We start from the raw sequence: 16,211 nt of genomic DNA on the forward strand, positions 1-16,211 counted from the left end.
CAAAGATAGAAGCGTTTGTACAAACTACAACGGCTTGAACTGCAGCGGAATGGAGCAGAAGACTCATACTTCAGGAAGCTGCTAAAGATCTGCTCCATAGCGTTGCAGGCCGCAGACATTCACTAAACAAGAATTTTCTTCCACTTGTAGAGTTTAGTCATTCACAACCATCGAGGTTTTTCTGAACCCAACTTGATCGTGAGTGTGCTGCCTGCTAGCATAAGCAATCTGCCCGTAGTTTCACTCTTGATCCCAAACTTTGGACCATTTCTTCGTTTTACAATGGTTTGTGTTTTTGGTAGTTTCTCATTTTTCCTCCACGGCAACTAGATTGCCATACATTGTGTGCCAGTAAAAAATGATTTGAGGAATTGAATGAATCAATTCAACCATTCAGTCCTACTTCATTGGATTACAATAAATAACTTCTGGGTCGCTCCTGTAACTGGCTTAGGATCTTTACAAAGCACTGCTGCATTTTGGCAGTCGGTGTCAAATTACAAATACTGGTGCAGAATCATTTGCCGACACAGATCCAACAACCCTGCAGACTCTCAGATTGTAAGCAAAGACTATGTCCCTCTTCAGCCTTCATAAAAGGAGAAAAAAACTGACAATACCCCAGCTGGCAGAGAAGAAATCTGTTTTAATGTAACTTTCCTTCCAACGTGATTGAGTCATTAGACAGTTGTGATTATTTCTCTCTAAAATTCATATTTTTTGTATACATTTGTTGGTTTAGACTGCAGGAGACCTTTTCCCTGTTCTCACAGCCCTTTCAGAACCTTTGCATTTTGTTTTAAGACATAATTGTAGTCAATTGCAGTCCTTATGACTAAAGAAACTATTGGATGATATAAGGTTTATATTAAAAGCTATTAGGGACATATTTTGATTGGCAGAGTAAAGTGAACTCACTTCAAGCACTCTATTAAATTTGCCCCTGCTGTCTGCTACAATGCTCTTTTAAGAGCATGAAAATAAAGAGAAAAAATAAATAAACTATTTAGTGAATGAATAAGAATACTTTATTTTTAATATAATGTATACGTTATGGGGTTTAAAAGCACACATTTAAATGGTTTACAGAATATTTCCAGGGTGGAACCAATGTTTAGTTTGTTGTTTCGGGGTTGACAATATTTTCAGTTGCACGCCACACTTGATAGGCGGCAGCATGCTAACCGCTATCATTCGTTGGTAGAGCTATGCAGACGCATGCAACGACATTTTCCAGCTGTGGAAAGGAGTGACACTGCAAGATGTGTTTTTTATTAACCCCTGCAAGTTAATGCGGCCAATGAGGTATGCAATGTGTGTGTTTATGTCGTGATGGGAAAATAAGATGTTTGTTTGTGACAGAACTGTCAAGTCTATGATGGTCACGGGTAATTTGTAAATGTAAATTGTGAGTGTTTTATCTTGTGTATTAGTGTTTCATTGTTTATTCTCTATGAGAACGATTTATTGTGGAAATTGATTATTCTATGTCATTTGTACAGTTCTCAAGGCACCGTTGGTGGCACCTGTGTGCAATAAATACCAGTTAAAATTCAAGAACGCCTTGTGTCCGTTTTCAACTTGGAGGGAGTTACAAAAAGTGTAGAACAGCCAGGTCTTTAAAACATTTGTATAACGGAGCTAACAAGTCCTTACAACTCTAAGAAAGTCCTCATTATTGTTTAACAGGAAAGCACCTAGTTAACCCAACCACCCAAGCATACTGTTGCAATACAATCCACATGTTTTACATCAATTACTGAGCAATTAAACAATAATGAGTTTGTCAAATTACTAAGCACATAGAAAACACTACTATACCAATGATACAAACAGTATTTATAGTGTTTTATGTATATAGTGTATTTATAAAGCACATTTTAAAACAGTATTGGAGCCGACCAAAGTGCTGAACAGCATTAAATCTAGTAATAAAACATAGTCACACAAACAAATTAAATATATTTATATACACAACATATATAGAATTATTCGTTAACACATCAATTCTGACATACAGGTGAACATAATGACCTCAACGATTGAAGGCGATGGGAAAATAATAAGACTTGAGGCTGGACTTAGATCGCTCAAGGGAAGGGGTTTGCCTAACGCACAAAAGAGAGTGTTAGCGGAGTGTTCCAACACTTCTGGGCAGCATGCGAGAAAGCGCGCTCGCCGTAAGCTTTGTTTCGTGCAACAGGAACAGTTAATAATGAGAGTTCAGTGGACCATAAAGACCGTTTTGGGATGAAGGGCATAATGATGTCAGAGAGATATGCAGGAGCCTAAGCAGGAAGGATCTTGTAAACAATATAAGCAACATATGAATGAAAATGTTCAGAAAAGCACACCAAATAATGATTTGAGCCAAATTTGGGCAACTACTTAATAGTAACACACCGTGAAGATAAACCTGTCACAGCTCCAGATTATTTGAGCAAACTTCCATGGATCTTTCACCACGCTTCACTGATGCTTGTAGAAAGTGCTCCTTTCAGGACTTTCCCATCCTTAGAAGCATAAAATGTGTTCTATAAGAGCCAAGTTTGGCCCATCAAGGCACATCAGTCAGTTTCAGCTAATTTTTCTGCGGCCCAGTCTTTGTGTTTTCGTTCATGACATACATCAGAGGAGCTGTGTCTTTGACTGGAAAGTCATTAATGAAGACCACTTCTGACCAGACCCCTCTGGACAAAAAGTGGGCTTTCCAGGGTCCCGCGGTTTTCTATCACTAGACAGAGAAACTACAAGATCTTCAAAATCCATGGGGAAAGACAGCTTGCTGCTTCATTTTTGTCATCTGCACTCAGTTTTCATGGTCGACCAGTGTGTTTTCAGTCTGTTTCTTTAAGCTTCTGCTGAGGAGTTTGGACAGCCTATCTGGAAATACTTGTCTGCTGCAGGTTTTCTGCCAGCGAGAGACCTTGTTAATGCAGGATGGCTGGCTTGTGACTTGTTATGCAAAGTCTTGCCGCACTATAAGATTTCTGGAGGAAACTGTCACTTGTTTCGGCATCCTCATTTACTTCATACTGTAGATCAGTTTACGCTACTGGTTCATGCTACATATAAAGACACACAATAGTCGCCAGAAGCAAAGTCACATCAGAAAAGTGGGAATGAAATCAAGACATTATTGATATGTCAAAGCAATTTCTAAAAGAAAGTGTAGTGGATCATTCTAAAGAAGGCAATCAGGGTAGGAAAGGTATGAGTTTTTTGTAAAATATTTTAGAATGATTGGATAAAAAATAGACTTACTGATTGTTAAAACTCTAAACCTTATTAGATGTGTGGACAACTGATTGCATTTTAATCATCTTTGTTACTGACAACATCCCTTAGATTTAACCTTCCCATTGAAACCTTTTTCACAATCAGCCATCAAGTTACACGCTCGATAGAGGATTGTTCACAGGACTTAAAGGTGCATTAGCAAATTTACAAAACACGCTAGCTTCTAAATGCAAACACGGCGACAGAAAACTTCCTGCTCCTGCCTGGTATTGACCCCGGTCGGAGCTGTGTTATTAAGTGAGGTTTTTATTTTCTTGTCTTTTTTCATCTCCACAATATATTTATAGGTATAAAATGTTAGAATGTTGTTAAGAGACATGAAAAAAAAAGGAAACCTGTTTTTCAAATTTGCTATTAAAGCTTTAAATAAAAGCACAACTATACAATTATTGCTATATTTCATCCATGTTTGTTTAAAGGAGTAGAACACTTGTTTAATCAATACATTTGCAGTGGTCTCTAGTAGGAATAAATGCTATGTAAGTTGTTTAACCCTAAACTCGACCCACATCACAGATTCAGATAACAGCTTTTTGAGTCTTATTTTTGATTTTTGGACTCAACCCGGATTGGATAACAGCAGCACAAATCTACCACTGATTTGTAATGCTGATGTTTCATTTTCACAAATAACACAAGCCTGGAGGAGCTGTTGCTTTGTGGTAGAGTTGCTATTGCTAACGGTTAATTTTTGCTTGCCGACACATTCTCTGCTGATTCTCGGACAACAACAGCCTTCCCCGTCGTGAGTAAATATGGGTGAGTCCATGAATGTTAATCATCCAGTGTGACGTAGATCTGTCAGGCTTTTCAAATCCTAGTTTCACCATCTATTTTCTTTCAGAAGCTAATGCAGGAGATAGGTGTAGGAGACAATTTTCATGTTCAGCCTGCGTTAAAAACTCAGAGTGACCAATTATTATTATTATCAGTGACACATTGTAAGTCTGTGTCTCTTGCAGTATGCTGCATAGTGTTGCATTTTTTTCTTCATTTTTTTATTTATAGTTTTTAGTGGTCGAAGGTTGCAATACTAGACTACTGCCTATGTGTGTATACATGTACCTTTGTTTTTTTTTCTTCAAACTTTTTTCGTAAGTGTTGGTGATGCTGTAACAAGTGAATTTCCCAACTGTGGGATCAATAAAGTATATTCTATTCTATTCTTAGAATCAGAAATAATCACTACACACCTTTGATAAAAGGGGCAGATTATACTTATAAATTACTACATCACATTTTAAACTAGAACTTTCCCTTGAAAAGTTAACAAAAGGAGAGAGAGAAAAGAAACATGAAAGAAACAAAAACATTTAAAAGAAAGAAAGAAAAGTGAAATGACCTGTTCAGAGAGAACTGAGTGTATAAAAGGTGAAGTACTCAAATTCTATTTAGTTGGGTCACCTGAAACGAGACCTAAATCTTGTAAAGGATCTAGAGAGGAGTTGGTAATTAAGTACTCTTCGGGTCTATAGAGCTGCGGGAGTTGACGTCACTTCTCCCGGCATGCAACAGTTCAAATCGAAACGGCGCCATATTGGCAGGTAGAAGCCGGCAGCTGGACTATTTGTTATTGTCAGAAAACTCAATCAGACAGGAAATATGGTAGATTCCTGTTGTGCCCCAGGATGCAGAACAGACGCGGACGACATAAGGAATGAACCAATTACAGGATTCCCCAAGATCCGGAGCGCCGCAAATGTTGGATTATTGTAATAAAACGCGCTAGTGACCGGGCTGACATGAAACTGTGGGATCCCGAGAGTAAAGGTTGTCACTTATGCAGCGACCATTTCATGTCAGGTACTTAAACCAACGTTTCCTCAACTGTGTATGGTATTTATTTTAAATGCTTTTCTTATGATTCTTAGTAGGCTTCCTAAACTTATTTTGGCGTGGCTTTTTCTGTCTTATTACTCATAGCAACAAGTAAACATCATGTAGAATGTTGCCTCGTGATTTCTGCGTGCTGCCGTTTACGTGTTTTATGATCACAGCAATTAACCGGTTAAGCTGTATTTAATTTTTAAGCAATGGTTGATCAATTGTCAGATCACATTTAAAAAGCACTTTGGATTGCTATTATCTGTCTCATCGAGACAGATCTCAGACAGATCCTGAGACGCTCCTGCCTGACATTTTTATTTTATTCACGGAAAAAAATCAAACTAGTGATTTCTCTTGGCGTTCAGTTTATACATTCAACAGCACAGCACTCTATTTAAACTACTTACATGTAAATCTGTTATTTATCCATCCATACATCCATTTTCGTCCGCGTATCCGGAGTCGGGTTGTGGGGGCAGTAGCGTCGAGAGGCCCAGACTTCCCTCTCCCCAGCCGCCTGACGCCAGCTCCTCCGGGGGAATCCCAAGGGGTTCCCCGGCCAGGTCTGGTAAGAAGTCCGCTCCGACAGCTTCTGGCGTTTTAAAAAAGTATCCCAGGGGCACGGTAAGGGTCGGAGATGTTTAGTCTATTTAATTTCTGACTATATAAAACGATTTCTTCGGTTTTAAAGTGTGAAATAAACTCCGACGAAGTAAAATCCAAGCTGATCCCGTTCACGTTCATGGTTAGATCCGTGTTTGTTTAGCTTCTTTTACCTGCCAATATGGCGTCTACTAACTGAGAGTCACGTGGGGTCCGGAGCTCTATAGGAAGTAAATGCTTTCAGAAGAGACAGCCAACCAACAAAGGAGTTCTGATCACTGCCTTTCTGTGATATAAGAATAAGAATAAGAACAACTTTATTTATCCCGAGGGAAATTCTTGTGTCATGAACATGCTCAAGGTTATCCTGTGAAAGGTATTTTTACATTGTCCTCCATGACACTTCAGACAGGAGAATATTTGGAATTCTTAAAACAAAATGCAGGTTTTCCATGAATCAATGAATCCACAGTTTGTCCTGCTAACATAGGGCCTATCTAAAAAATCATGACTTACATGATTTAACAGACATTTATTTAAAAGTATATGTTTGTTTTCAATAAATACTTTCCACAAAAGTAATATTATTATCTATAAGTTTCCTTGTGTGTGCAAAGACAGTTTAGCAGAATGACTGAAGACTATTCAGTTCTCTTACACAATGGCTGGCAGCCTCAGTTAAGTGCATAATTAGTTGAATTAGATTAAATGACCAATTAGGAAACTACCAAAGTAAATAAGCCTGTGGGGAATGCTTGAAATTAGAATTAAAGCAGAATTAGATTATTGACAGGCTGAATGACATGACATTCCGACAAAACAACTCTATTTCTGTCACAAAGGGAGAGCTTGTTGTCATGAGGGGATTTGGTGGGTGTGAGTGGGGTTATAATGTGCTAAAAGCAATGACTATTGAATAAATTGACTCTGATTAGGGGTGTGTGTGCTTTTGTTTCCACAAGGAAGTAATATGCTGGCTTCCCAAAAAGTAGTTAGGCCACAAACTGAAGCACATACCTTTGCTGGCACTCTCCACATGCTCAAGTTCGTCTGGAAACCTCAATATCTCTGGATAATTATCTTCACACTTCTCAGCCAGAAAATGAAGCAGTGTCATGTTGTGACCGATTGATTTAGTGTCTCGTAGCTGAGGAGGGAAAAAAAAAGAGGATACAACCCAGATTAAATCAATTGTCTTTGCAGCAAGTGTTTTTCCTCATTTTTTGTAATCCCTGTTTTACGCCAATCGGGCATAATGTTACGGCTGTTAGACATAGCTACTAAAAGAAAACATACCGAATATCCACATATATCCACCTGGGAGATCAGTAGTTTGATTCCTGGTCGTGTAATACCAAAGACTTTGAAAAAATGGGACCCAATGCCTCCCTGCTTGACACTCAGCATTAAGGGGTTGTATTGGGGGCGTTAAACCACCAAATAGTTCCCGAGCACGGCTGTGTCTGCTGCTCACCGCTCCCCCAGGGGATGGGTCAAATGCGGAGAACAAATTTCGAACACACCTGTGTGTGTGACAACTAATGGGACTTTGACTTTAACGTTAAAATATTGGTGCCACACCCTTGAGAACAAAACAAAAAGGTAGGAACATTTAAGAGAAAAGTGGAAAAGAGTTTCTGCCAAGCACCTGTGTGTCAGATTCTTCACAACAGCGCAGAAAAAAAAAACTTGCTCCATATTCATCCCCCACTGTGATTGCAATGCTGTTCGAATGGCATGCTGGGAAGGCTAATTAGCACAACACACCTCTGTGTGCTTATCCTGATCATAACCGTACAGTCAACAGCCTGCAGTTGGTCATGCCCACACGTGTGTTCATGTAAATGTATGAATAGAGTTACTGATCGGAGCGTATCTATACATTACTGAAAGCAGTATATGGAACTCTGCATCAGGGGCAGCATGACATACTATAACACCACCAATATCTGTTCATGTCTTATGTTAGCTAAGCATTTGTTTTAATGGACACTCCCAGTGTGATATAAAATATATTTCTTGGACACTGGTTTTATGATAACAACTTTCATTTATTTATTTGTTAAATATCAGCAGGCTGCACAGGGCTCAGAGCATCACTGACAGGACGTGAGCATCCTTTAACCCATACTGGTGTCTATACACAGTGGGATGCGGGGCATGCTGGGGCTTCATTAAGAACTATAGATGTACATAAAGTGACCCTGTTGCTTATGGTAATAAGGCTAAACTAGAGCCACCAGATGAAACTGATATGCTCATTATGATGTAAATATTACTGACACAAATCGAATGGGTTGGCTAGTTTTTATCACCACACTGGAACTTGTAGTTTAATATTAACAAAATATCAAAAACTCCTCTAAATTGGTTGAAATTATATCTATCTAATCACACTCAATTTGTCCAACTGCACACCTTCCACTCTAACCCCAAGCCAGTTACCTCTGGAGTTCCTCAGGGCTCAGTCTTAGGTCCCCTTCTCTTCATAATCTACTTACTCCCACTTGGCAATATCTTCAGGAAATTTAATATTCATTTTCACTGCTACGCCGATGACACTCAGCTCTACTTCTCTACCCAACCAAACCCCCCGCTCCCTTCATCCTCCCTTCTCAGTTGCCTCACCGAAGTCAAATCCTGGTTTTCTTCTAACTTTCTACAGCTCAAAAGTAATAAGACTGAGATCCTCCTCACTGGCACCAAGTCATCTCTATCCAAGACCAGTTCACTCTCACTCAGCTTCGACAACACCACACTTCTCCCCACCGCCAAAGCTAAGAGCTTGGGTGTTATCTTAGACAACACCTTATCCTTCATTCCTCATATTAACAACACAATAAAAACTGCTTATTTTCATCTTCGCAATATCAATCGGCTCCGCCCCTCCCTCAGTCAGCACTCCACTGCTATTTTGGTCCACAGTCTGGTCACCAGTCGCATCGATTACTGTAATGGCCTCCTCTCTGGTCTCTCTCTAAAATCACTCATCAAGTTACAGTTAGTCCAAAATTCAGCTGCCCGAAAAATCACCAAGACCTCCACTTTTGATCACATTACCCCTGTCCTGTAACAACTTCACTGGCTCCCTGTCAAATACAGAATTGACTATAAGATACTTCTTCATGCCTTTAAAGCCATCCATAATCTCGCTCCCCCATATCTTTCTAATCTCCTCCACATTGTCACTCCCACTCGCTCTCTCCGATCATCATTTCACCTTCCCTATCTGTTCCTCGCACTCGTCTCAGTACTATGGAAGACAGAGCTTTCAGCCACTCAGCTCCAAAACTCTGGAACACTCTACCGCCTGACCTCCGCAATATAAACTCCTTCTCAACCTTCAAGTCTCAACTCAAAACTCTGGAACACTCTACCGCCTGACCTCCGCAATATAAACTCCTTCTCAACCTTCAAGTCTCAACTCAAAACACATGTTCCGCCTGGCTTACTCATTGTAATGGTCCTTCTTCCATCTACTCTTTGTAGTCTATTATCCATTGTACTGCTCTGACTCTACCCTTGGGAATTACTCCTAGCATTTATTTCTTGTTGTTTGTATTGCTTGCTGTTCCTTATATTTTGTCTTGTCCAGTGACCTTGAGAGCTTTGAAAGGTGCTTGAAATAAAATGTATTATTATTATTATTAATTTGTAAGACTTTCAAGATATAGTCTATAAAGAGAAATAGAGCCTCATTATTCTAAGGAGGTAATTTGGACTTAGAAGGAGGTTCATTTTGGGAGTTTAGTCAGATATTTTGGTCCATATTCACATGATAGCATCACACAGTTGCTGCAGATTTGTCAGCTGCACATGATGCAAATCTCCCGTTCCACCACATCCCAAAGGTGCTCTATTGGATTGAGATCTGGAGACTGTGGCAGCCATTTGAGTACAGTGAACTCATTGTCATGTTCAAGACACCAGTCTGAGATGATTGGAGCTTTATGACACTTCCTGCTGGAAGTAGCCATCACAAGATGGGCACGTTGTGGTCATAAAGGGATGACATGGTCAGCAACAATGCTCAGGTAGGCTGTGGTGTTGCAATGATGATCAGTTAGTACTAAGGGGCCGAAAGTGTGCAAAGAAAATGTCCCCACACCATTACACCACCACCACCACTAGCCTGAACCATTGATACAAGGCAGGATGGATCCATGCTTTCATGCTGTTGACACCAAATTCTGACTCTACCATCTGAATGTTGCAGCAGAAATCAAGACTCATCAGACCAGACAACATTTTTCCAATCTACTGTCCAATTTTGGTGAGCCTGTGTGAATTGTAGCCTTAGTTTCCTGTTCTTAGGTGACAGGAGTGGCACCTGGTGTGGTCGTGTGCTGCTGTAGCCCATTTGCCTCAAAGTTCAATGTGTTGTGCATTCAGAGATGCTCTTTTGCATACCTTGGTTATAGCGAGTGGTTATTTGAGTTAATGTTGCCTTTCTATCACCTCGAACAAGTCTGGCCATTTCCCTCCGACCTTCCTATTCGGAAGCTTGATTTGAACTGCAGTGGACCGTCTTGACCAAGTCAATATGCTTAAATACATTGAGCTGCCACCATGTGATTGGCGGATTTGTAATTTGCGTTAATGAGCAGTTGGACAGGTGTACACAATAAAGTGTCCAGTAAGTGTACAATGTTCACCGAATACCACCTGCAGTTGCTGCCCAGTTAGTTACTGATCTAACATTTCAGTGTGTCAGAGGAATGTTGCAGTTTTTGTGTACAGAAGCCATTGAGTCACCCTCCATAGCTAAAAGACTAATGAATTACTGTGCACATGGCCTTATCAAATTTAGTGTATTGTTAACAGAGTGTCCTGTGATGACATTAGTTTTGTTGCTAAGGGTAATACATCCCACTGAGGGATTTCATACGAGCAGTGAGGAATCAGCATAAAACTCAAAGTGCTGATGTTAGTTTGTCACAGTTACATGCCATGGATTTTAGTCGATGCAGCTTAGAAGCATTAAGAGGACTTTACCATGTGTATTGAAGGACGTGAGGACAATTTGAAGTGCCAATGCTACAGTTTGTGTGAAATGTATACGCTTCTGAGCACGCTTAAAGCACAAAGTGCCTAAAGTTATACCTCAAAAAGTACTTTTTTTTTCAGTTTTAATTTGTAAGGGTCTCGTGCCAAATCGGTTTTAATAATTCGTTTCAAACTAGGTTTTAACAGGGCAGCTTGATTTAGTGTGTATCATGAAGTAGATTTAAAAAAAGTCACTGGTAACGAATTCAGAACAGCTGCATTTATTTTTTCATAATATAAACTGCCCTACGGTAGACTTATTCCAAATCACCCAATAGTTAATGCATCTCTATGTAAGGACAATTGGATTGGAGAACAATATTACAAGAAAACATGCATCTACCTGAATATCTAGAACCTATAATTAATAAGAGAAGTAGTTATGTGAATATAAAACATTCACAGAAGGATTATTGATCGCTCAATTGAACTTCTGCAGCATTAGCAGCAAAGTACAAACACTTTTATACCTGCTCGTGAAGCTGCACATAATCCTGAATTAGTAGAAAGGCAAAAGGAAAAGACATGCAGTATTTACACAAAAATGAATACCTGCCCACAGATGAGAATGAGGAAAACAAGAAGTGCAGCATTGTCAAATGAACACATCATGTCCAAAACAGCCCACATGCTTTGTCAAGAATGTGTGATAGATTTGGTTTTTAACAGTCATTTCAAATGTGGGAAATGACACTTTCAACACAATGTCTCAATACAATCAGGTAGATGACTTTCCAGCACTAGGCTGTTACATGAATCAGAACACAGTAGTCTTACAATACCAGAGCTAAACAGTAAATATGCTTTTTTAAATCACATTAGAGCAGGAATAAATGTTTCATCTTGCTTGTTTTTTCAGTGTTATGAACATTTACAATGGGTTCTACTGAATTAGATGCATACGGTTTTTAAAGGCTGACGTTCTGATTTTGTAACAAATTAATTTTACTACACTAAATTTATTGAATATTGACATGAAATATTCTTTTGAGTGTTACTCTTGTGAAGCAAGTGAAGAGGTGCATGTTGCTGGGTGTAAAGCTTTTTCTTTTGATAAATGCTTCACACAGGCTTCGCACAGGAGAATGACATGACTTTTTGCAGACTTTAACTCACCTGCTCTCATGTAGTAAATCCAGGAAATGTAAGAACCAGATGGGGTAATCATCACAAAACTCATCTCAAGCAGTTCTGCATACTAGTAACAGTTACTGCTGTGTGCGGTTTTCTACTTACCTGTCTCAACTGGAGATTGGTCAAATTAGGTATAAGTATAAATTTTGAAATCTGTCTATATTTTCATAAATAAAGGCCTTCATGCACATTTAAAATGTGCTATAGAAACACTGATTTCTGAAGCACATTTTCTACTCTTAGTTCTGCTTTTTGTCGCTGCTTCTGCAGAATTTTTGCGGTGTTTTCAACAGTCAAATGCCTGATTTAGTGGGAGTATGATTTAGGATGAGGGTAAACTTTACTCTAAAATGTTGGGCATTGTTTTATCTTCATGTATGAGAAAGCTTAAGATATGTTTGTTGCTCATCAAAACCAGAATGAACTTGGACAGATAAACAATGAAAGCTGTTGGGTCAAAATCTGCCTTTCCCTTCTGCACGATCCTGCCATCATCATCCTCCCTGGTGAACAGATTAGGTACCCAAGACCTTCTACCCAGGGACAATTTAAATGACTGATTTGAGTTAGAAGGCATATTTTTTAATTATTTTTTTCTGGTTGATCAATAATGGCCAAATCAGCCACCTGAGGCATTCTCAGGCTCTAGACCAAACACTCCGCACTGATTGATTCCATCAGCTTGTGGAAATACCACACTGCGCTCGCCATCATAGCAGACCGTCTCCTATGAAACCCCAGCTCAAATAGGATTTGAAGGTGGTCTTTTTTAATTTGTACATTAGTGTCTTCAATGTATGCACCCAGTTCCCACTACTGAGATGGTACAGTTAGTTATTTCTTCAGGTTTATGCTGTTCCCTCTATTTTCCAAAACCAATGAAAAATGGTGTCACCGACCAAATCCTCCAAACAACCGAATAGTGAAACAAATCACCAAGTATATCAGACACGGCATCCAAATTGTAAAGGAAAACTAATGAAATGCAGTCTCTGCTCTGAGATGCTGACTCACAGCTTTCAAAATACCTTAAAAAGCAATAAATAAGCAAACAGAACTACACATTTCAGATAAACCTAATTGATTTGAAGCAAAATCAAAATTTAACATGTGGAATTAAAAATAAGCATATAAAATTAAAGTTACATATTGCACTTGTGCACAAACATTTATTTCCAGTAATTAAGACACATTCGGAAAAGTTGACTTTGAGACCAGATACTAGTGAAACATTAACTGAAACACTACATTGATAGTGAGTAGGGATGTAAGAAAATATCAATATGACAATATATTGTGATATATTTTCCTACGATATATTGATATTCAAATTCAGTGAATCTTCGTCTTCGTCTTCGTCTTCCTCCGCTTATCCGGGTCCGGGTCGCGGGGGCAGCATCCCAATTAGGGAGCTCCAGGCCGTCCTCTCCCCGGCCTTGTCCACCAGCTCCTCCGGCAGGACCCCAAGGCGTTCCCGGACCAGATTGGAGATGTAACCTCTCCAACGTGTCCTGGGTCGACCCGGGGGCCTTCTGCCGGCAGGACATGCCCGAAACACCTCCCCGGGGAGGCGTCCTGACCAGATGCCCAAACCACCTCAACTGGCTCCTTTCGATCCGGAGGAGCAGCGGTTCTACTCCGAGTCCCTCCCGAACGTCCGAGCTCCTCACCCTATCTCTAAGGCTGAGCCCGGCCACCCTACGGAGGAAACTCATTTCGGCCGCTTGTATCCGTGATCTCGTTCTTTCGGTCATTACCCAAAGCTCATGACCATAGGTGAGGATTGGGACGTAGATCGACCGGTAAATCGAGAGCCTGGCTTTCTGGCTCAGCTCCCTCTTCCCCACGACAGATCGGCTCAGCGTCCGCATCACTGCAGATGCCGAACCAATCCGCCTGTCGATCTCCCGATCCCTCCTACCCTCACTCGTGAACAAGACCCCGAGATACTTAAACTCCTCCACTTGAGGTAGGACCTCTCCCCCGACCCGGAGGTGGCAAGCCACCCTTTTCCGGTCGAGAACCATGGTCTCAGATTTGGAGGTGCTGATCCTCATCCCAGCCGCTTCACATTCGGCCGCGAACCTACCCAGCAAGAGCTGAAGGTCAGAGCTGGATGAAGCTAGGAGGACCACATCATCCGCAAAATCAGTGAATCACATTTTTGAATAATTTACATCCAAACATTTGTGCGGTTTATTTTCTTTTGGTGGAATTCAAACGCCGACCGCTAGTTAGCAGCAGTGTGCTATGAGTTTTGTTTCCACCACGCAAATGTAAATCCCTCTTTTATGGTTCAGATAACTCATGTTAAACACATTACATTTCAGTTAGGACTGTTTAGCTTGTCTGCAGAGAGGTTCCTAACTGGAGCAAACAGAAGAGCACACATCACTCCTATTCTAATGTCTCTCCACTGGTTACCCATTAACTTTAGAGTTCATTTTAGAATCCTGATTCTAACTTTCAGTGCTTCACATGGTCAAGCTCTTTCCTGTATCACTGAAGTGTTAAAGCCTTATGCTCCAACCCAAGCCCTCAGGTCCACACACCAGAACATTCTAGAAGTTCCAAAGACCAGATACAAAAGTCGAGGTGATTGCTCCTTCCAGACTGTTGCACCCCGACTCTGGAATGATCTTCCTTTATCCTTACGCAGCATTGCCAGTCTGGACACTTTTAAAAAACAGCTAAAGACCCTTTTATTTAAAGCTGCTTTTGCAAAAATCTTTTATTGTCTTATTTTTAACTCAAATTTGTAATCATCTTTCATCTGTTTATGAAATAGTATAATTTTATGACTTTATTTTTTCTGATGTTAATCTATTTCTGTTTTGAGATCATTATGATTTCATGAAATTATGTTTGATTTAGTTTTGATCTATGTGAAGCACTTTGTGTTTCCGTGTCTGTGATACGTGCTATATAAATAAAATTTACTTACTTACTTTACTGAATTTTCCTACAATAACTTCAGTCCAAAAAATCGCTAATATCGTCTGGTTGAATGTATCGCAATATATCATGATATATTGTATCGTCTACCCTGTATCGTGATGAGTATCGTTTTTCAACAATACACATCCCTAGTAGTGAGGGTCTTGAAATGTTCTTACAAAAATCAAATGTGAAAACTACTCCTAGCTTTTCTTTCTCCCCAGGAGTTGAGCAAGGCGCACCTTGTCATACATTTACCCCCCCATTATTGTGCTTAATGTGTGTTTTAATAAAAATGAGCAAAAGTCTCAGCCACTGGTACTTAATGGCTCAGAAGTTAAAATATTTAGCAACTTGTGGTTTTCCCTTAATAAAATATAATAAAATACTGTATGTCCGCAGTATATCATGCCACCACCATCACCTTCATGACCCACTGACCATGCTATTGTTATAGACTGATTATATTGTAATTTGATGTATTATTTTCAACAGCCATTTTAATAAAAAAAAATAAAGACCTATGTAAACTCAAAGTCCATTTGAAATTGATGCAATGAAATGAAATAAGTTTCTAGTTCGTCAATGAATATGTTTAGAACAATAAAGGATAAACATTTGCATTTGTGGCAAACGATGGCGGGCCTTTACCTTGCACAGGAAGCTGATGTTGAAGCCGAATGTCTGCGCGTTCCTCGAGCCGGCATTCATGTAATTGCCAACCATCAACACGAGCTCCAGGATTTTACAGAAGCCTTCGCTCTTCTTCACCTCTTCACAGGCAAAAGTCACATTCATGATGTCAGGCCGGATGTTATTCACCTGCTCCTCAAACGTCAGCTTGAACAGAATACCATTGAGTCGTGGTCGTAGAAGCTTCACTGAACTCATCTGAGGGGTTTAGGCAACAAAAGAAGCAGTAAGCCACATGCTCCAGAAGAAAATGAACTTCAAGGCCTCCTAACAACCAACAGAATATGCATTCATCCAAATTAAAATTTCACCTTGTGTCTCAGATTTTTGCTAAATTTAATTAAATTCAACCCGTTTGATTTCTTTTCTTTAGTTGAAAGAATTCACTTTGCCAATGAAATTATTACATTTATTTGGCAAATCTCATACTAATAACAAAAACTGAAATATTCCAATTATTTTTGTGTTTCAGCCCTAAAACCATTCATTTAGGAGCAAGACTTTGTTTATTGAAAGCAACTATGAACTCATTTTAACGACGCGGCATCTGGCCCATAAGTGCATGGGCTTTAATCAATTAGGCATGCAGGACTTTATGAATTCAATTACTATGATTATTGACTAGGAATTCTACCACTCCTAGTCTCAGGCATACTTATAAAATTACTGTG

The 16,211-nt window shown here is 39.7% G+C and overlaps 1 protein-coding gene across 5 annotated transcripts in view; it reads right to left on the reverse strand.

The window, feature by feature from the left end:
- Positions 1-16,211, reverse strand: part of diaph2 (diaphanous-related formin 2) — a 562,944-nt gene that overhangs the window by 188,377 nt on the left and 358,356 nt on the right. For all 5 annotated transcript variants that reach the window (XM_054740030.2, XM_054740029.2, XM_054740031.2 and 2 more), the window contains 2 exons: positions 15,499-15,738; positions 6,748-6,877 (listed from right to left, as the gene is read on the reverse strand). In XM_054740030.2, coding sequence (XP_054596005.2) covers positions 6,748-6,877; positions 15,499-15,738 — 370 coding nt within the window. The remainder of the gene's footprint in view (positions 1-6,747; positions 6,878-15,498; positions 15,739-16,211) is intronic.

The sequence above is a fragment of the Nothobranchius furzeri genome, chromosome 1 (assembly GCF_043380555.1).
Source record: "Nothobranchius furzeri strain GRZ-AD chromosome 1, NfurGRZ-RIMD1, whole genome shotgun sequence".
NCBI classification, from domain to species: Eukaryota; Metazoa; Chordata; class Actinopteri; order Cyprinodontiformes; family Nothobranchiidae; genus Nothobranchius; species Nothobranchius furzeri.